This window comes from Lasioglossum baleicum, chromosome 2, assembly GCF_051020765.1.
Source record: "Lasioglossum baleicum chromosome 2, iyLasBale1, whole genome shotgun sequence".
Classification (NCBI taxonomy): Eukaryota; Metazoa; Arthropoda; class Insecta; order Hymenoptera; family Halictidae; genus Lasioglossum; species Lasioglossum baleicum.
The window spans coordinates 17,176,297-17,197,673 of NC_134930.1; the positions used below are offsets into that span (position 1 = coordinate 17,176,297).

The window sequence follows — 21,377 nt, forward strand, 5'->3', positions numbered from 1 at the left end:
TTCGCAGTCAATTACGCGGCGGTGCGTGCACGTGATATATTAATAAGTGGAATATAAATACCCCGTTGTCCGCTGGTACACGCGCTCGATGCCGGTATATAAATAGTCCGCGATCCTGGAATACTAATCAGACACCGTGTAGTTTACATCGCGCGAGCGCGCGCGCACGCGCTCACAGACCGCCGCCTGTACAATGTGCGATTTCGCGAGATTAACCACGATAATTAAGTTCATTAGAATGGCTCGATGAGCGATCGCTAGCTACCTCCGACTCCTTTTGCTGTTGATGTTACTGCCCCTCCGCCCCTCCTCCCCTCCTCCACCGTGGGTTTTAATTAATCCGCTAATAAACGGAGTTATTGTTGGCATTGCTGTCGTTACCGTCGCGGAAATCCCATCTCCTATTTTTTTTTCTCTCCTTCCTGCGATGAGACCACTTACGCACGCAGGAGAGGGGGGAGAAAAAATGAGAGAACAACGAGACTGGGAAATAACGATGGAAATCGAACAACTCGAAGCAGAGAGGCTAGACGGAAGCGACTTATGGTACTTGAGCTCTTCCCGCGTTACCGAGTTACGACGCGTTGCTGCTCTTTTTTTTTCTTTTTATTAGCCCCGCATGTTTCATGGCGGCGATCTATTGTTTATCGCGCGCAACTTTTCATCCGGGGCCTGCGATTTCTTGGTTAATTGACGAGGCACGCAGGATGTTATTCTTCTTCTTGCTAGCTCATTCTCGTTCGTATCGTTGCATGCCATGACAGTACTGTTTATTTGTTGTTTATAATTGTCGGAATGCGGAACACTTACGATGTCTGTCGAAATTAGTGTTCGTAAATTGTCATTTAATTTTCTGAATTTCAACACGAATGTGCAGTGGATCCAAAAGCCGACGCTGTTTAAAAAAAATAGTACAATGATGAATTTGGACTAATTTTGAAGCATGAAGCTTCTACTTCCGCGAGCCATTGCTCATTTTTTTTCTAGGATATTTGTGTAAGGTATAGCAGGTAAAAAACCGAGGACACGTTTATTTGAATTGTTTGTGAAAGTATTAAAGTATTTTTTGTAGAATAAAAGTGAGGAAGAATCTTCGAAAAAAGCGGGGAGAAAAAAATTGTATACAATAACTATAATTTAAATCCGTGTTTATCAACCTCGCGATCGAGGCTGAACCTAATCGGAAAAAGTACGAAAAAAATATATTTCTGTAAACCGTAAGCAAAAAGAAGGGGTCGAGAAAGGGTTAAGAGCCTAACGTTTTTTTTTCTTGCCAGTGTAACGCGCGTTGTCCACCGAGTCCCATTAGGGCGATAATTAATGGCGGCCGGGCTCGCGGGCATAAACATCGCTTATTATTATGCCGCGCGGCGGGTACACACGTGGCCCCGAAGTGTGCTGTCACATTTGAATAACACGCCCGCGAACTAGTGCATAAATTTCTAATTACAAGAAAGCAAACGGTCGATTATCATACGGGAGAGTGTAGAGGACCGTGGACCGGTGTCTAGCTCCGAAATCGATGCGACTCCGTTTTAATTAATCGGCCAGCGGCGATCGACACGGGCGACGACGATTATCGTTGTTCATGCTGAACCCCCTACTTCTTCAACCCCCCAACCCCCCTTCTAGTTCCTGTCCCGAGGACGCGACTAACAGGGGGTCTGTCTTAAATTTTCTATTCTTTAATATTCACGAGACACGCTTCGGGAATTCTATCTCGCAGTATTTCACCGAATTTTGCTGGGCGACACGCTGGTCGGTATCTGCTGGGTTAGTTAGGGGATACTTTTGAACAAATTTGATGGCGATCTCGATACTTGGGTCTTGGAGCAGTTGTAATACTATTTTCATATCATAATGATACCACAATACTATTAAAATATTACTAAAAATATAAAATATGAATAATGCTACCCCCTCTGTCCCATAATAGTAGTAGCTGTAAGTTATGTTGTAGCACAAAATTGCGAAGCCTTTCAATTCTTAGATTAACCTAATTATTACGAATTATAACTATTTTTCTAATTTCATCCGCTGATCGAAATCAATTGTTTTAGTTCAGTTGAATATGAACCCATTGTAAAAGTAAGATGAAAAAAAAGAAAAAGAGATCCTACCTACAAGTTTAAAATGCAGTACCGAAATTATTGAAAAATCCAGAGAGAGAGAGAGAAACTATCTGAACACTCAAAATAAAAAAATTAGGAGAAATATTTTTAATTTATTGTTTAATGTAATCTAGTTTTTTGATAATAAATGTTGCGTTCTATATTTATTTTCTTTTGCTACTATTATTATGGGACAGAGGGAATATAATATTATTATATATTTTTTTATATTCATATTATATTTATTCAAGGTTCTAATAGCGTGCGTTCGAATACTTTCGCTGTCCAAGTGACACAATGCATATTCCAGTGAAGTGCCATATTTTTACAGTGTTCTGTCGATAGCCGGCATCGTGGAAATGGAAAGAACTCGAGGCTGCCTTTCAACGACCCCTAGATCTTCGGAACTCGGATAGAAAACAATGGTTCGCGATCGTCAGGGTAATGAAAGCTCGCGGCGCGGAGGCTCGCCTAATCGCGCGACCTAACAAACGTTTACGTATCACGCATACGTCGCCAGGGGATCGTTATCTGTTCTTGTTGCCACGGTGTCAAGAAGTTAGTCCTTCGCCCTGGGGGTTGGCCGGCTGTTTTCAGAGGGTGGGGGACAGGGTTGCCTGCGGCCGGCGCGTTTCTTTTTCCTCTTTTCACCCCGACAGACACCGGGAACACCCCCCGTTGTCTTTTGGTACGCCATTAACACCGTCCAGCTCGCTCGAAAGGCCCGGCCGCGCTATCTCGAATCAGGCTTTATTAAAAGACGCGCTGAAAGCGACCGCTTGTGTGGAACTCTTGATTGGCTTTTACGAGCCGGCAGCTGCGGTCCACTATCTCGCCCGAGGAACAATCTCGGGGGAGGATTTCTTAGGTGATCTTACCGTCATCCTACTTTTCGGAGAGTCTTACTTTAGGAAAGCCTCTGATTCCCACTGTCGAGTCAATTGTTTATTGATTAAGACTGAACTATATGTACGGAGTTTTCTGGAAAATAAAAATTGTCAAAGTCAATTCTAAGTAGCAGAAATTAAATGCAGATATTTTCCCACAATTCTGCTTTTCTTTGTTTTTGTCATAAATGAATACACTGGACTGTGGATTTTTCTGGAAAATAAAAAGTGAAACTAAATTCTAGACAGCAGAAATTGAATGAAGATATTTTCTCACTGGACTACGGATCTTTCTGGAAAATACAAAATTTCCAAAGTCAATTCTAGCCAGCAGAAATTCAATGAAGATATTTTCCCACAATTTTGCTTCTCTTCATTTTTGTCATAAATTACAGTAAAGAACAGACCAATTCCAACCGATCAAACCCGGCAGATCAGTGAGAAAGTTCTCGAATCCTAAACACTAGTTTTTCCCCACGATATCCTAGCCCAGTTTCCATCCACCCTCTCGTCTAGCTGCAAGGTGTGCAGGGCCAGTGGGTTAACGATCCGTGACGGTCGCTGCACCTCCGCGTGCAGCGATACAGAGCCGCTGATTTCCCCGTATTCTCTAAACATGGATCGCAGAGAGGAACGTTCTCTGAAACGGTGAAAAAGAGTCGTGATTCGTTTCGAGACACACCCGCGTCTGAAACGGTCATAGAAAACACGGCTCGCGCTGCGATTTCGCAGCCGCCTGGTTCGAATCAACCTTTCTATCTGGTCGCCGACAATGCTCTCCACCTGTACCCGTCGATTGTTCCATGATCGTTCTCTATGATTTTTGCATCAGGTTTTTATCACGGTGGAACCTCGCTAGTTGCAACCTCCTTTCCGCGACTTACCGGTCGTTGCATCTGAAATAACTGACTTCAGAATGCAAATTTTAGGCAATTGTTTAATCGAGAAGTATCATTATCGAAGAAGTACATTTTTGGGACACCCTGTATAATCAGCACGATGTTGCAAACCTATTAATAACTAATTTTACTAGTAGACTGCGGATCCTTATGCAAAATAAAAATTTCTCGAGTCAATTACAAGCTGCTGGAACGAAGTAAAAATTGTTTTCTCTTATCAGAGAATGATGCATCGACATTCTAAAGTGCTTTTAAACTGTCTGCTGTTTGAAATTGCAAGAACTCCTTTTTGCCGTAGATGCATAAAGTCTGTTAATAATTATATCCATCGCAGTGCCGCGTTTCTTCCGCCATTGATCGCCGATAGAGAACCGCGTCGGCGACCTTTCTCCGCGTTCCCACGCGTGAAATCGGGACGAAGAATGGACGATTTCTTTCTCCGCGACTCCGATACATTGTCCGACGGTGTATTATGGATGGAAATTGCACGCTGCAAGCCGGTGCAAGGCCCCCGATCGACGCACGCACCGTCTCGTTGCAACTTCGAACGCTCTCCTCGATTGACCAGGTACACCTCGTTAGCGACCGACGATCCCCGTGATCATATTCTCTCACGAAACCATCCGAGATACACTCTCGCAAAGATGTGCGCTCTTCCCTCGGTTTTCGAGGGCCATAATTGCGGGCATCGCCTCCATCGATGAGCATACGTACACCGTTGCAGCGCGATGCAACGCGCTAAAGGATGCGCGGCGCCCAGTGATCGGCAACGACGATAATCGATTTTATACGATTGTCGTAAGTGGACTCCGGGAATTGCTTGCGTTTCGAACTTTTCGCTTCAGATTCGCAGAAGACGGGACCTGGAGAAGACTCTCTCCGTGTAGCTTATGTGTTCGGTGAAATTAAACGACCTTGTATCGCTGCACGCACGGGTGTTTGCGTCCAAATGATGATTTCAAATGTCTACATGTCATTTTTTTTAAGTGTGCGGGTACACTGTAATTTTTATGCAGAATAAAAATTCTTTTCGTCAACTACAAGGTACTGGAACCAAATAAAATTTTCTTCGTCAACTTATAAGGTACTGGAACCAAATAAAATTTTCTTCATCAACTTATAAGGTACTGGAACAAAATGAAAATTTGTTCAACAATTACACGCAAATTTCCACAGAAAATAAAAATTTTCTTCAGCAATTACAAGGATCTTCATGTAGGATAAAAATTTTTTCATCAACTACAACGTACTCGAACCAAATAAAATTTTCTTCGACAAGTTCATACATATTACAAATTTTCTTTCAACAACCACAAGATATTGGAAACAAATAAAATTTTTTTAACAATTACACGGATCTCCATACAAAATAAAAAGTTCTTCAACAATTACAAGGATCTTCACGCAAAATAAAAATTCTTCTTATAAACTACAAGGTACCGGAAGCAAATAAAAATTTTCTTCATCAGCTAAAAGGTACTGGAACCAAATAAAAACTTTTCTTATGCAAAATGAAAATTGTCTTCATCAATTACACGAGGTTTCAGGCAAAATAACAATGTTGGTTACGAAATATTATATAATAGTAACAACAAGTATTGAACATTATCAGAGAAAAGCTCAACAAAATCTAGAAGTATAGTTCTCGGTTGACAAAACGAGCCAACGAAAATGATGTAATTGATTTCTAATACCTGTGGAGAATTTATGGGATACCGGTTCGTTGGATCGAGAAAAACGATCTCGTAGGAGCACATTGAATTCCCGAGGAGCATCGTCTAAGCGTCCGCGAGACAGACGGTGCCTCGAACTCCCTTCAAACGGGCCATACATTATTAGACGTCGCGAACGGAGGACTTGGCAGGTTGGCAGGTCGTTCCTGACGCGAACGGTACCACCACGGGTTGGTTCTAGGGAGCAAGTGCCCGAAGAAGGAGATCCGTATCTTCACGCTGCGTGCTCGCGTTGCCAGAGATGGAACGCCGACAGCTTGACAAATTACTCCCTGATTCGCGTTTTCGCTAAAATCAATCACCCCGCCGTGCCCGTGTCACCTTTGCACTCTGCTACGCCGGTAATTGCCAGATTCTCGGCTAATTACGTTCCCCGGCCGCGCACAATGCAACCTCGATTAGGTTCTCGCCCAATCTTTCGGCCTCGGACCCGCTGCGTCAGACCCTCGCATTTTCTTTTAATTAACGAGAATCGAACGCTCTCGTTACTGGAAATTGAAATCATCGGCGGCCATTGCAGACACGACGCTGTATCTTGGAAAATTATCGATATTTTTCATTCAAAAAATATGTAAATTGTGCTTGAAAATTTAGTGTTTTAGATACAACAGGATTTTTTAGGAAAAGTTTGACTGCAATTAATGGCGAAATCAAACATTGCGATGAATAGAGATTTTTACGCAAAATAAAAATGTTACAAATCGACTTTTTAAAAACCACGCTTATATTAAAATGCACTAAAAAGGAGAAAATAATTTTTTTTTCCTGGTTCTCCATAAAGTACCGAATCCAGTTAAATGATTAATAATATTTTTCCCCATTTTGAGCAATTGGTTCAAAATTTCTTCTGTTATAAAATTAGTGTCTGAATAGGTAGAAAAATTTAATATAAATTTAAATATAAAATCATGACATTTTAGTGACTATAAAAATAAAAGCATGGAGCGCTAAACTATATTGACGGAATCTTCGTGGGCGCTCCACGCTTTTATTAATAGTCACTAACGTCATGACTTTATTTAAATGTGTATTGAATTTTTCTATCTATTCCGACACTAATTTTATAACAGAAGAAATTTTGTACTAATTGCTTAAAATTTTGGAGATACGAAGATATGAAGAACCAGGAAAAAAATTATTTTCTCCTACTTAGTGCATTTTAATATAAGCGTGGTTTTTAAACACAGTTTTTTTTATATATATTTTATTTTCTACTTTTATTGTCATTGGAGGCAAATGTGTATACAAAATTTCTCTCATTGTCAGCAAGATTGGACTATGGGAAGAGGTTTAAAATCCGACTACAAGCTGTGACGCATACAACAACAACAACACAGTAAGTTAATATAAGCGTGGTAATAAAATACAGAAGACAAGAATGTGAACGTGTTTTTCTTCTGCCATAAATGCATAAAATCCTCGGGAAATGGACAACGAGGATCGATATCAATGGTTTCCCGAAAATCGAATGCAGAGAATTGGTGGTAATAAAAAGGCGAGAAGAGATAGTAGGAAGCGAGGAGAGGATCCTCGAAAGATATAGAGACCTTAGGGCACAATACCGTGGCTGTGGGTAGCCATTGACAGAAACGGCCGTGTCATCCAGTCATGATACATCCCATTGTGCCTCCGAAGGACCTTCTGGAGGCTGCATTATCGTCCTCCTATATCTTTTTATTAGAGCTCCGGGGTCCCGATTTCTCTGCGGGCCTCCGGGTACCTCGGGGTTCCTCCGGTTTCCTTCGGTGCCCTCCACAGTTAGCCTAACCGCGAGATCAGGCAAGCCCCGGTGAAGAGAGGATGCTGCTGATACGCGCACCGTGCGTCAGCAAGAACGTCTCGTCGATTCGAACGATTCCTCTCCTCGGGCTCCCTTTCGAAACCGGCCGCCGCTCTTCAAAAGTGTAATTAATTTTACTGTGAGGAACGGCTCGCTGCCACTGCCACTTCCACAGAGACAATACAGGCGACGCCACTTTCTAGAGAACGACGCCAGAATGGAATAAATGTGCCGGGAGTCTGTTTAGTGTTCGTCTACGGTGTTGTCCATCTCCCAGGGCAAATATCAAAGGCCGTGACATTTGGATTTTTGGCAGTCGATTGCGAAATCGCCTGCTTGCGGTGTCGATTATGCGCGTCATGGAGCTAGACTGAAGATAGATAGACTGATGGATACTTTGTGATGATGATTCATACGGTGGATTCGGGCCATAATGGCTTCGATTATGTCGATCGAGAGAAGTCGTGATTGTGTTTGGGATTGTCTGACGTGTTTCATGCATAATAATTGATTTCTCAATTATTTAATAGCTAATCTGGGGGAAATGGATTTAACATTAAAAACTTGAATTTACTGCTCAGTATTTTCTACATTTACATAAAAATTAAAACATTTTGGCAGTAAAAAATTTTAATATGAAGCTGAAAGCTTCATCCACATCCCCTAAAAAGATAAAAATTTTCTGCCCAGTAGTGACCCATAAAAAAATTCCCACAATTCACCCATTTTTAGATTTAACAATGTACCCTGAGATACTAATTGCTGTGCAAATATTTCTGCCATATAAAAGCATTTTGACTTTTAAAAAATTGGAATATGTAGCTGAAAGCTGTACTCACATCCACTTCAAAAATTAGAATTTTCTCTCCAGTAATAATTTCTGAAAAAAGGCCCAAATTTTATTTTATCTTTATGTTCTTGCGCACTTAAACTTGTGCGCCCTGAGATAGCATTGCGAAATCGTTAGAAAAGTTAGCACGGCCGACATGATGGTGGATTCAAAAGGGTGTAATGCGACTCGACAACGAAGATCCACGGTTGTGGTCCCCTAGAGGGGCCGGTGACAGGGGTACAAAGGCCCGTCGGCAGGCTTTTGCAGGCTTGTCAGTGTTTTCGAAAATTCGTAGCAGCGGGCAGCGATTGTCCTAAGCGCCTCGGGGGCTCTGACAAAGGGAGTCACCCGCTGACGATCTTGTTGCGAGAGCAACGATCCACCATGCTTGTCCATTCTCAGCCATTCCCGATAATTTCGATAATTCCTTTGTCGTTTCCGGCTGAGCCTGTCGTTGAACTCGCGCGTGAGGAGACTTGAAAAGACGAATTCTGAAATTCGACCCTGCAAAAGTGCACCTAATATGACCCCTATTCATATTTTCGAAAAAGAGGCAGAATTTGGCTGCCGAACGGAAATTGCTGTTAAATAAGTTTAGAAGTAATAAATTAAAATTGGAGTTGAAGAGAGTGAATATATTTATGATAGTTTGAAAATTGTATTGATTTATGAACATTTACTGGGAGTATATAGTTAATGATACGAAACTTGTATAATTCTTCCACCAAGTAATCACCAATGTACAAAATTGCATTAAATTATTATAGTTCTTAAATTACTGAAGAGGGGGACAACAATTCCTCCTCTTTCCAGATGCAGGAATTATTTTTCAATAATACTGTACTGTGGATCTTCATGGAAAATTTGCTTTTCGCTCGAAATGCATCGCCATACTTCCAAGAGAACGTCTCAATGAAATCGAGCAGGAGGCAAACACCGGCTGTCCGCGTTCGCATCAGAAAAGCGATTCGGCTGGACCAGAAACGTTCGAACAAAAGTTACTGCGGGAAAAGGGACGAATGGCGCCGAGTTTTCCCGTGCCGTTGAATCGTATCGAATCGAATCGAATCGAAGCGAGATAAGACGAGGTATGGCGGGACGGCACGCGATCCCCGGCAAATTGATACGGCCGAATAATAACTTTATCTCGGCTGGTGGCCATCGTCGAATGGACCGATCAATTCGCCTAACGTCTTTTTAACCCAATTAATTAGCGCGAGCCCCGCCGCCGCTGGCCCGCTAATGCGAAATACTTGTAGTTGACCGGCAGTGACGTCACCGCCGCGTCATCCGTCCGGAGCATCCCCCGCGAAACGACGCCCCTCGCTTCCGCCCCCGGATAATTGATATTAATCGCCGTAATCGCCGTTCGATACGTTCGACTTTTGTCTCACGGTTTAACGATCTCGTTTTCGTCGCATGGCGCGTTTCAAAAAGTGTGATCAAAAAGGAACATCGAACCGTCTCTCTCTCTCTCTCTCTCTCTGTTGGTTTCCTTGTAAAATAAAATCAAATTTCATTCATTAAACCTTCTGTCGGAGTAATTTAACCATTTCCATCGATTGTCTACTGTTTATGAATTTTTTGTGCTCAAGGTCGCGCGAAGGTCGTAGGTAGGTGGTTTAATATTATACATTTGACAAAATGTTTTCCGAGATACTCAAGATGCTCGAGTTAGGTGGGACACACTGTATAATACATCAGAAAATAAGAGAAATGGAGGATAGCCGTATAAAATAGAAATTCCGCTTGAAAATTGAGTTTGACCAAACCGATTGGTGTCGACTTATGGACTCCTCTTCACGAAACAGCCGGAATCGCAGGAATCGGACGAAATTCCTCGAAATCGTGTCCCAGGGTTTACCAAATCGAACTGGTCTCCATCCGAGCGAGAATCGACAGGTCTCCGGTTGGAAGCCGAGGATCAGCGGCGCAAAGGTAGCGAGCGCGTAGTGCGACGATCTCGGGCCGATCTCGATTCGTAGGAGCGATACGCGTCGCACGTGAGGATCGGCAGGAGATACCAGGCGGATAAACCGTTTGGGACAAGCTCGGACCGACGTGTCCTGTCGCGTGACGTCGTCCGCGAGAAACCGTCAGTCGATCGAGGTAGGAGGAAGAGAGTCTGCTCTTCCGCTTTGATGTGACCGCCGCTGCCCACGAGGCTCTCTCGGAATCAGCTGGGACGGCCGTTTGACATTTTCACTACGGGGGACTCGGGCCACGGATAATAATAGGTTCAACTCCGGTCTCGGGACCGAAGAGCCTGTCTCGTGTCCACCTGAAATTGCCTGGAAACACATTGGTACGAGGGTCTCTGCTTAACCAACGATCTCCGGGTCCTCCGTTCGATTTTTCCGGATCTGTGATCGCGAGAGGATCGACCTGGATTAGTCGAAACGCTAAACGGATCCGCTGGTGTTCCAGCGCAGCCTAGCAAAAACAGAAGCCAATCCCCCTCGTTGCCTGGCAAGGGTAAATCGAGTTGACTCGGACCGTGGCAGGTACGATACCTCTTCTTCCTCTTCCTCTTCTTCTTCTTCTTCTTCGGATCCTCGTCGTTTTTGTTCTTTTGAGACGCGCTGTTTGGATAGGCCCGAGAAATCTCGAGGACAAATTTGTTTCTACTCTAAACACCGTTTGTTCTGCACCGCTCTTTTTCAAGGATCCGCGCACGTTCGATGGGTTGCCAAGGATACGTTTCTTTTTGACACGTTGGAGATGGGGCAGCTTTGCGTAGACTGGTACGCCGTTCTCAGAGAAGTGTTTGCGGATTTTTACGCTACGATTTCTGCTCTGCGAGATTCCACTTTGTGCACGCTACTCGGTTGGAATTGTTGGGTTTTGGAAGTTTGTTCTTGGTGGAGATGGTGGAATTTGTTAGTGTCTATTTCCGGTTCGTTTGAAATCTGTAATAATCGGATCTTGATGCAGAATAAAAATAAATATTCATCCAGAAAAATTCAATACTTAGTCTTTCCACGTTGAAAACATCGTAACAATATTCTTTGATGTTTCGTATTTCACTCACTCAGTTAATTTCTTCATAAACGTTCAAAAATCCGCAGTCAATCTATCAGAGTCTCGTTTACTTCATCCCCTGCGGCTATTATCATTGCCAATAACAATTATTAATCACTCGACAAACGAACAGCACACCCCGCACACCAAAACCATCATAATCACACCATAATCGAGCTACCAGCTAATTACAATACTAAAAAATGTCGGTGCTTAAGAAAACATTCGACGGTAATAAACAGTACAACAATCACTTTCAGGCAATTCGATCCAACACTTACGACATCGAACCTATTAAATTCGCGAATGTTATAAACGCACGTCAATCCCGAGTGATAAGAAACAGTCGACTGTCGGTCAGGTGACTGCACCGATCACTCATAAACCACCTATCAATTAATCTCTCCTGTTTTACTCGTTATTCACTAATAATAACCGTCGGCCAGCGACCACAGCAAAGAGCAGCGTTGTGCGATGATACTGAAGGCAGTGCTGACATATTGTTATAATTATACTGCGAATATTTATGCAAAATAATCTTTTATTTAACTACGAACTTTGGTAGATTTTTTAGCTTTCCTACTGTTTTAAGTTCCGCTTACTTAGACTGTGTGGATCTTTATGGAAAATAAACATTTCTCTGCGTTAAGTACAAGAAAGTTTTTCTTACGAATTTTAGTAGAAAACAATGTATCGACAATTCCAATCTTTTTTAGCCTTCGTTTCAGATTTCACTTAATCAATTGTGTCACAAATTTATGAAATTGGCTGTCTAATTACTAGACAGCGGATTTTATGCATTTATGAGAAAAATATGTAGGTGTAATTTGAAACAGTAAAACCGTTAGAAAAATTTAAAAATACTACTTCATTATTTTCAATCTATTGAATATATTAAGATAGAAAATAACTACAAAGTTTTTATTTTGCATAAAGATCCGCTGTCTAATAATTACAATGGTTAGCTGCAATTTTCATTTTGCATAAAGATCCGCAGCGTAATCGAAATCGACTTTTCGATAAAAGAACGGTGTCAGAGTGGACGGTGATTTTCTGACCAGTTCGAAGCCTTGCGCGGCGAACAAAAAGGAGAGAATGGAATAGAAAGAACGAATTAGAGCGAGGAGAAAAGGACGAGGACTCGGTGGAGACCCGATCGGCAGGACGAAGGACGAAGGACGAAACCGATAAAATCCATCGGCGTCTGAGAGACCGGCAGAAACGCATCAATCGTTGACTCATCCCATTTGGATCACAAAAGTACGTCGAATTGGGTCGTCTGGTGTCGGGTATAGGTCCCGGGGCCTCATTCGACGAACAATTATTTTGCGGGTCCCTTTCTCTCCTCTTCTCTCCCTCACTCTTCTGCTATCTTTCTCTTTTTCTCTTTCGAAGCACGCTCCTTTCTCCCGTGTTCGGCCTGCTCGCTTCGGGACAGAATGTATATCCCGCAGCGCGACGTCCACCGACGCGCTGCAAGACAAATGGCCTCGTGACGGCGGCTACATTACGTTTCAAAACTGGCCTAATCGTCGGCTTTCCGGATGAGAAACAGCCTCGATACGTGCAGAGAATACCGCGGCTCTCTATGTATACCTGCAGCGGATCGGCTGGTGCATCGCGCATTGTCTTTTCTGCTACGTTGCGCCCGGATTCCACCGGTTCCTCCGTGAATTCGAAGAAACGGGAGCTGGCCCTTCTTTCCTCGATTCTTTCGAAAAGATTGAAACAATTCGCCAGTATTCTTCAATTTCCTTCTCGGCCGGAAACTTGAAAGAAATCAAATTTTTTTGTTCTCTTGGGGCACGCGTCTTTAAAAGCATTTCTGCCACTACAAGGTCTTCCATCAAAAAGTGAAGAAGAAAAATATATAAAAAAAACTTTTTAAAAATCACGCTTATATTAAAATGCACTAAAAAGGAGAAAATAATTTTTTTAGACATTAGTGACTATAAATAAAAATGTGGAGCGTTAAACTATATTGACGTAACCTTCGTAGGCGCTCCACGCTTTTATTTATAGTCACTAATGTCTAAAAAAATTATTTTCGTCTTTTTAGTGCATTTTAATATAAGCGTGGTTTTTAAAAAGTTTTTTTTATATATTTCTTTATTTTCTACTTCTTAGTCTTTTTTGAATGGAACGCAAGATATAGTAATACTGGTATGAAAAATAGTAAGATATAGGAACGCAAGATATGGAAATACGCGAGATAGAATGAGGGGATAACTCCGAGAGACAACATCTCTCAATGCAGTCCGAAATTGTCCGAAATGGAACTGAATGAACGGAACACCACACTGTCTGTGTTCCTTCGATGCGAACATTTTCGTGAAGGAAAAAGTGACTTCAGAGAACCTCAGGAATCACCGTTTTGAAGGAAATACATTATCGGGTAACCCTGTATTATAGTGGTCTTTCTTCATTCAAATGTTAATAAATTCCACCGAAGGTTTAATACGGAGGTGGCCGTTAAGGGTTTATTATTTTGTCTAGGAACACAGAATTGTCGAATTTGTTCGTGGAAGCAATTCGGCGACAATCGTTCGCGGATTTAGCGACGCGCGGTAAATATTTTCCCATCGGCGTTTCCCGGCAGCATCCGCGGCTAATCTTGCCGGAGAATAGCCGGAAATCGGGGCGTTGCGTTACGTAAAAAGAGAAAAGGGATAAAAGAAGGGAAAATAGAATCGAGGCGCGAAAAAAATCGATTGTAACCACCGGTGCGGTCCGCAGGGAGCCCGTGGCACGCGGATTCAATACTCCGGTGATTCGTATCCCCGCGCGCACAAAAAAAAACAGGGAGAACCGGCGGCGCGGCGAGGGCAAACCAAAATGTCCGTCACGATGGAATACCGACACGGACAAAGAGAGCAGAACGAAGGGAATTGTATCGTTCGGGCTATAGCTTGCAGTTATTTAAAAAGCCGCGGTTTTAATAACGCCTGCTCGCGGAACCTATCTCTCCGCTCGCCGGCAGCGAAAATGCACGGGCCCTGTTATTAAACAATTGCGAAAAACTGCGAACAATCCTCGTGGACATTGTGCAACAATAACACGGTGCTTTCCTGTGTGTTTGATTTCGCAGGGGTGGCCGCGCTGTATTCGGATAAACGAATTTTCGAATAAAGGGACTATCGTTTCTATGACACTTCGAAATCGTATTTTGCTAGATCTGCACTGATAAATATAGACCGCGGATTTTGGTGCGAAATCTTCTGCATTCATTCTACGAAATAGGGGATGAGCCCTTTCTAAGGGTAGCTGGATAAGATAGTTAGAAGTGCCTCCAAACCAAATTGATTTTTGGTCACACCATTTGATAGGACACCTAAAGACAACCCTCTGTGACAAGGGTAGTTGCAGAATGAGCACGGTTCACTGAATTGCTCAAGAAAAAATTACGAACAAATTCATGAACGCGTTCTACCTAATAGCACGCGTGACGATTAATTATTCCAGAACTTTTGGTCGCAAGTTCGATTTTTAAAAGATCCGGAAGCATAGAATAGCCGATTCTATATCGAAGTTACGTTTCTATTATTACGTTGCTGCGTATCAAGGATCTAGACTCTCCCCTCGCAAATTCCACGCGCTAGGAGGACTGTTCCCCGAAGAGGAAAACTCCGTGTACCCCGTAGCTAACTCGGGAAACACTCCCCACCATAGAAATTCGCCAAGAATCTGATAGAAACAGAGCTGAGAGAGAGGTCCATGGAAATTTCGAATGTTCCGTCGAAATCGAATTTCGCGGCCTCAGGGGCCATTGTCTCAAAGGGTCCTAGAACTATGCTGGCTGCCGGGGTATCCTCCTACGTGCATCTTCCGAGGCCCTCCGTCATTGTTCCAGAGAGCTGTCAATAGGTCGGTCACGCCACGTTTCCGGGCGGAATTCGCGCATCGCCTGGGTTATCGTGCGGGCGCAGACAATGGGCGCGCACCTGCTGCCCATTGACACTCGTGGCAGGTTGAAAGGACGCTGGTGTACGCCGGTGTGCCCGACCGAACGAAAGGCGGCCGCTAATTATCAAAACTATCATTTGTTACCGAACGGGGGGGCACCGCGCTCGCTCGGCATGGGGCTGCTGCGAGCACTCGCTTCTGCGAACCGAGTCTCAGCGAGCATCGTTAACTTCCTTTCGCGTGAAACCGCCTTTTTACTCCTCCCCTTTCTGTCTCTCTCTCCCTCTCTCTTTTTAGCCCTCTCTTTCTCCTTCTCGACCCGCTGATGACTCTTTGACTTCGGTCGCCGAGCAGATTGCGACACGGAACACACTTTCGCCTCCTCGATTTCGCCAACGGACTAATCAACCCCTTGCGTTGTTCTTAATAATTCTTCGTCGTTCAGAATTTCATAGAAAAAGGAAGAAAGTTTATACTTATTGTGTGCCTGTGTTTTCTCCCCAAAGGCTATACAAGCTGTACCGCCTAAACAGTTTGAAATAGGGGAGACAGAGGGTGATTGAAAAGGCATGTTTCAAATTTTTATGATAGACACAGATATGAAATTTCAACCCCGTAGCAATTTAAAAAGAAATTCGGTTTTTATAATTTTCCAGCGGGTCTCGCGCGAAAATGAAATAACCTAATATATGTATCTGTGGTTGTCAGTAAGAACGCCGCATGTCACACACTTTCACTTTTGAGATATAGCTGTTGAAAGTTTTGATCACTAATGCTTCAACATAGGACATCGGTTAAATTGTATTATTTTTTCGAGCCTTTCGGATTTGTTTTCATGATTTTTTTTCTGGTGAATACGTCAATCCTATACTACGAAACGCAATGAAACTCAACTTTTTTGAAATTGTGACATGCGACGTTTTTCCTAGCAACCACAGATATATGTAGTCGATGAATATTACCGTTCGTGTTATTTGACTTGCGTCGAACGGGGGATGGTCACACGGCGAAATTCGTCGGGCAAAGTTTCGGTTGTACATGTAATGAAGTAACCCGGCGCGCGTACAAACGTCGGGATTAATTCGAGAGAGTTTTCAAACACTCGGGCCGGTCGCGGGCACAGAGAGCCCATTATACCGTTGTTCTCCGCTGGTACTCGCGTTCTGCATACGTGAAATATCCACCGGCGAACAGTTGTTCGTAGGAGCAATCTAAACGAAACGAAACGGGGCAGATCGGCCGCCGATCAACGTACATTAGAGAGTAAGAGAAATAGAGAGAGAAAGAGAGAGAGGGAGAGGGAGAGTCGACGAAAACGACGTGCACGGTTATGCTGCCATTCCGCCACGGGTTCTTGTTCATGGGGCGTGACGCGTTTCCACGGGGTTTCATTGTCCGCGCTATTCACCACGGAGAATACCCCATGGAAGGTGGCCGACGGGACAGGAAAGAAAGATTTGCGTGAGGTATCGTTGGCGTAACTAAAGGCTACCGAATGGGAGACCTGTCGCGAGGCTCCCCCATGGCGTATGAAAGGAGGGAAAACCGGGGGATCGACATGCAAATTCCGAGTGCCAGGGAACAAATTTTCGTCGACTCCTATCCTCGACGCCCACGCTTGTTTTCGCGACGGATCGAGGCCCTCTGAGAACCGTTTCCCTTTGTGCGAGGCGCCATTGTTGCCTTCGATGAGAGCTTCCGATGGGAGACGCGCTACGCTCGAACCGTGCCTCGTCGATTCTCTTATTATCGATTTTGCTGATTGTGCAATTCCCAATTTCTGCACACGCACGAGTCGTATTTGAAGAAAATTCAGTGAAATTTTATTTTCAACCTTCGTAGATCTGAAATAAATTCTACGAAATTCTGTCGAATTTTATATGTTTATTTTGAAAATTTTCTTCTCATTTTGTACTGTAAACTGAAGACAATAAGATATAATGAAATATCATCGCCTCGTGAGACTGCTCCACCGTCAAGTCCCTATAAACTCTCGAAAGGAGATCGTTCTCCGAACTCCCGTAGTAGAGAATATCGAGGACAGAAAATTTCGGTCGCGATGCCTACGGGAACACCTGAGCCAAGCGAGCGAGGAGCAAGCACGCAACAAACGAATCGAACCGTCTAAAAATGGAAACGGCACGGCGCGGCGGCCTCGAGGAGAAACGAGCGAACAAAACGGGTCTCTCTCCGCTTCTAGGTCGACACACGCCCCCTGTCAAAAGGAAGAGTCGCACGGAATCGTCATCGGTGGCCGGCGAACGGTCCCCGTGATGATCTCGAGAGACAACGCCGACTACCGAGTTCCCGATGGTCGAGTCGTGCAATTAACACTGAACCTATGGGTGGTCAAATGACCGGTTTCAAATGTTGTGTTTTGTTCCATTTTTGAAGATGCTTCCGTGAGAAATCGACGAAATGGACATTTTTGTAAAGAAATGGGACCACTGTTTTGAACTGAGAGTTTGCATAAACATTTCCAGTAATTTCGACTACACGGTAGAATTTTTTCGAAGTTCCAAAAAAGATGTTTTCAAGGTTCTAGATCGGAAGATCCCCTGAAGCGTCAGAGTCGGGACTCTAGGAGACGTTTCTCGTGCTCGCGTGAGACCCGACCTGTCTTCTGCGCCGGAGGAAACGGACTTTCGCAATGGCGTCGGCCGATTACGTAAAGGACGGCCCTCGCAGTCAGCCCTGACACGATCTCCTCGTCGGCGAGGATCGATCAGGCCCGATCGATCGTCCTCAGACGAGGACCGATCGACATTTGCGCCAGTAGGCCCCCCACGGTCCCGAAAACCTGGCTCACAGATTTCTTATCCGGCTCAGACTGCAACAACAACAGACTGCCACACAAAACAGTTGTGAAAAAACGACTTTTAGTATTTCCTCTGTAATTCCGTCGTTGTAAGTCGTACAATCCGATATTACGAAAGTTTTTTCAACAGTGTCCAAATATTTATCACGGTACGTATCTTTTATTTTTGAACCCTGTTATTTCAAAATCGTGTGAAGAAAAGAGAGTTGAGCGTGCATCTTATACCTCGCACAGAGAATGAATATCTCTTCGATCAGGTCGTCGAGCATCCGACACTTCGCGAAACGAGTGATTCGGTGCATCTGCAGTTTCGATTCTCTCGGTCGTTGGATGCAAGCCGATGTTTAATCGCGTTCCGTTATTATCGTCGCTTACGAACGCGCTCGCAACTGGCAATTTTCAGTTCGATGCCGGACGTGTCTTGCTTGCATCGTCCGTACAAAGTAAGCAAGAAATCACTTATTATGTCGTTAGGCGGATTACAAGGATACCGTTTGCGCAATCCGTCTCGACTACCCGGGACGCAATGACGTCGTCTTCGCGGTAGTCGAGACGAAATTTTCGAGCGTTTGCGTGTGGCCCAGACAGCTAGCCAATGGAAGATTTAATGGGTCACTTATTCATCAGACTTAACTTCGGTAATTATTGCTGTATGTTTGGAAAAATGTATATTTTCGAACTAAAATATATAAAAAAATATATAAAATAATATTACAACTAGTATGAGAGGCAAGTATCAAGATTATATGTTCATATACAGGGTGTCCCTGGTCTAGCTAAGTTAAATTTCGAAGAACACTAAATGACCTTGGATGACGAATTTTATAAACTACACACTTACCTGCACGAAAACATACAGTTTCATATTAAAAGAACAGGTGTCACCTTGAAAGGAAGCACGTACACCTAGGGAAAATTGATGGTCACTATAAAATGTCCACCCCGAAACAGAGCAAGTTTTGTTCGACATATTTTTACGATCTGTAGCTCGGGAGATAATTGAGGCCTTCAGAGTCCAGTATCTTGTTGACCGCAGCTAGTGCAATTCGAGCACTGAGAAAAATCAATTTCCACGGAGCGAAATCACAATTCGAAAAAGGCTGAACGTCGAAAAACGCGCCAGGAGCGTACCCAGTCCCCTTGGGAGCGGCGCAGAGGGTGAAAGGAGGGTCGGTTGGTCCAGTTCGGGGGTGGATCATTGAAACAACGGGGGTGCATTGACGCGTACGTGGTAAAAGTCCGATGCTGTCCGGTCCGACCGCGTTTCCCGAAAACAAAAATCCTGACGTGTCTGCTCCGGTGGTGTGGGGGAGCAGCGTGTGTGCTTTTTGACCTTTAAAAAAGGCAACGGGAAAAAAGCGACAACCACCAGTAGAGAAAGAGAGAGAGAGAGAGGTAGTAAGAGAGAGACAGAAAGAGAGAGAGAGATAACTGAAAGCCCGACAGGAAAGGCCGGTCGATCGGAGCCAGGCAGCCACGAAATGGAGATTCGAGTGCATGCATACATAACCGGCGCGGGACGCGATGATGCGGCCGGGACGTAATATCAATACGCCGCGGAGGCAGGATAGTCGCGTCTGATTTTCCGAGCGCATCGGCACGTGGATAATGTTTTAATGGAGTTTGCGGAGTGCGAGAGAACCGGGAGAACGACAGGGAGAGCAAGAGACAATGAAAGAGAGAGAGAGAGAAAGAGAGGCCAGCCGGAGAGGGCCAAGGGTGAGCCCGCCACGGTTTACATACCATTTACTCGCGCCCTGTAACCTCGGCTCCGGGGAACCTAACCGGCTGTTTACTGTGCTGTACAAACTGTGCTCGCGTCGCTGCCGCGTACTTACGACGCCCTGCATCCTTACCGATACCCGCGAGATATCGAATCTTCCCTCTGATTGATAAGCACGCCAACTAGTATTCGGAGATGGCGGTGTCTACGATGGACTTGATTCTCGAGTCCCTGTGCACGAGGATCAGTCGAAAATATTAATCGGATTTTGCTGTCCAGGTGTAATGCCTTTTGATCGTCATTTGTTTGAATCACTATCTCTATTGATTATGTCGAAAAACTTTCTAACGAATTATGTTGCACTTTAAGGGACGCGTCGAATGAGTACTATGTTTTGATATTTAATTTTTTCTGAGATATCAAAGTGATTGACATTGTCCTTTCATCGACAGCGACGTGGTATTGAAGAAAGGTGCATTGACTGTGAAAGAATTCAAGGTCACCTTGAGATATCTCAGAAAAATGAGACGTACAAAATCAAATTGTGTTTATTCGATGCTTGAAATGTTTTTTGACACTCATAGATTTCGTCATGAAACAAATGTTTTAAATGTCTTTGTGGCACGTCGAAATTAATCAAATCCAAGGAGGGATTCAATGATGCAAATTTTCCATGTGCACGATAGAACAGTTCAAACTAATAATTGTCCACGGAGAACTAAGTATGCGCGATCGGTGAAAGGGTTGATCCTCCGAGAAGAAAGTGAGCGAGAAGCGAATCGAGACAGTAGTGGGCGTGCCCACCGGCATAAACTCGAGGGTAAACATTGTCTTTTGTGAAAGCCATCGATATGCGGTCGGGCAAATATAATACCGGGGCAGAAATCCCGTGAAATGTAACGGACGGCTGACCGCGCGGCGTGCTCTCGCACACGTCTCGCAAAAATGCGTTTCACTCGCCGTGTAAATCCAGCCGGCACACCCGACACCAACGAGAACAACCATCCCTCTTTCTCTCTCTCACTCTCTCTCTCTGAACCATCGATGTTCGTTCGTCGAAAAATTCGTTGTCGCGCCTAACCGCCCCAATGCCGAGTCAATCCAGGAAAAAAGGTAACAAGCTCACGTCATGGCAAAACAAATTCGATGAATTGCCCAGTCCGACGTGTTTCCGCTTTCATCCTCCCTCTCCTTCCCTTGAATATCCCTCGGTACAGTCAATTTTTCCGAAAGACCGTCGCGTCGTCCACATTTTTCGAGATTCTTAGGTCAAAAAATGTAACAATTCACTTCCTTTGCTAGATGCGTTTGCAGTGATTTAAAAAATATTCAGACACTGTTTAACTATAAGCTAAGCCACGGTCAAATGACCGGCTTTTTATTTCACAATTACTGAAACTATAGTATTTCCATAAAAATGGCGCAGTTGCATTTTACGCAATTTTTATTTTCAAGAGAGCACGAACATAAAAATCTACAATAACTTTGCTAGTTGTCAAGAAACGTGTTAAAGAAGTTATAAAAAGGGACTGAAAGTTATAACAAAAATTAGTAGGAGGAAAATATTCGAAGAATTGAAACCATTAAAAAAATGTCAAACCAGCGCAAGCTAAAAGAAGAAGTTCGAGACATCGAAAGGAGATAGTTTAACCTAAACACCGTAGACTGGG

The 21,377-nt window shown here is 43.9% G+C and overlaps 1 protein-coding gene across 1 annotated transcript in view; it reads left to right on the plus strand.

The window, feature by feature from the left end:
• The first annotated feature begins 19,465 nt into the window (after positions 1–19,465).
• The window catches only part of LOC143216382 (uncharacterized), a 39,085-nt gene continuing 37,173 nt past the window's right edge, over positions 19,466–21,377 (plus strand). Inside the window, exons 1-3 of the mRNA XM_076439360.1 lie at positions 19,466–19,524; positions 20,077–20,091; positions 20,160–20,236. Coding sequence (XP_076295475.1) covers positions 19,466–19,524; positions 20,077–20,091; positions 20,160–20,236 — 151 coding nt within the window. The remainder of the gene's footprint in view (positions 19,525–20,076; positions 20,092–20,159; positions 20,237–21,377) is intronic.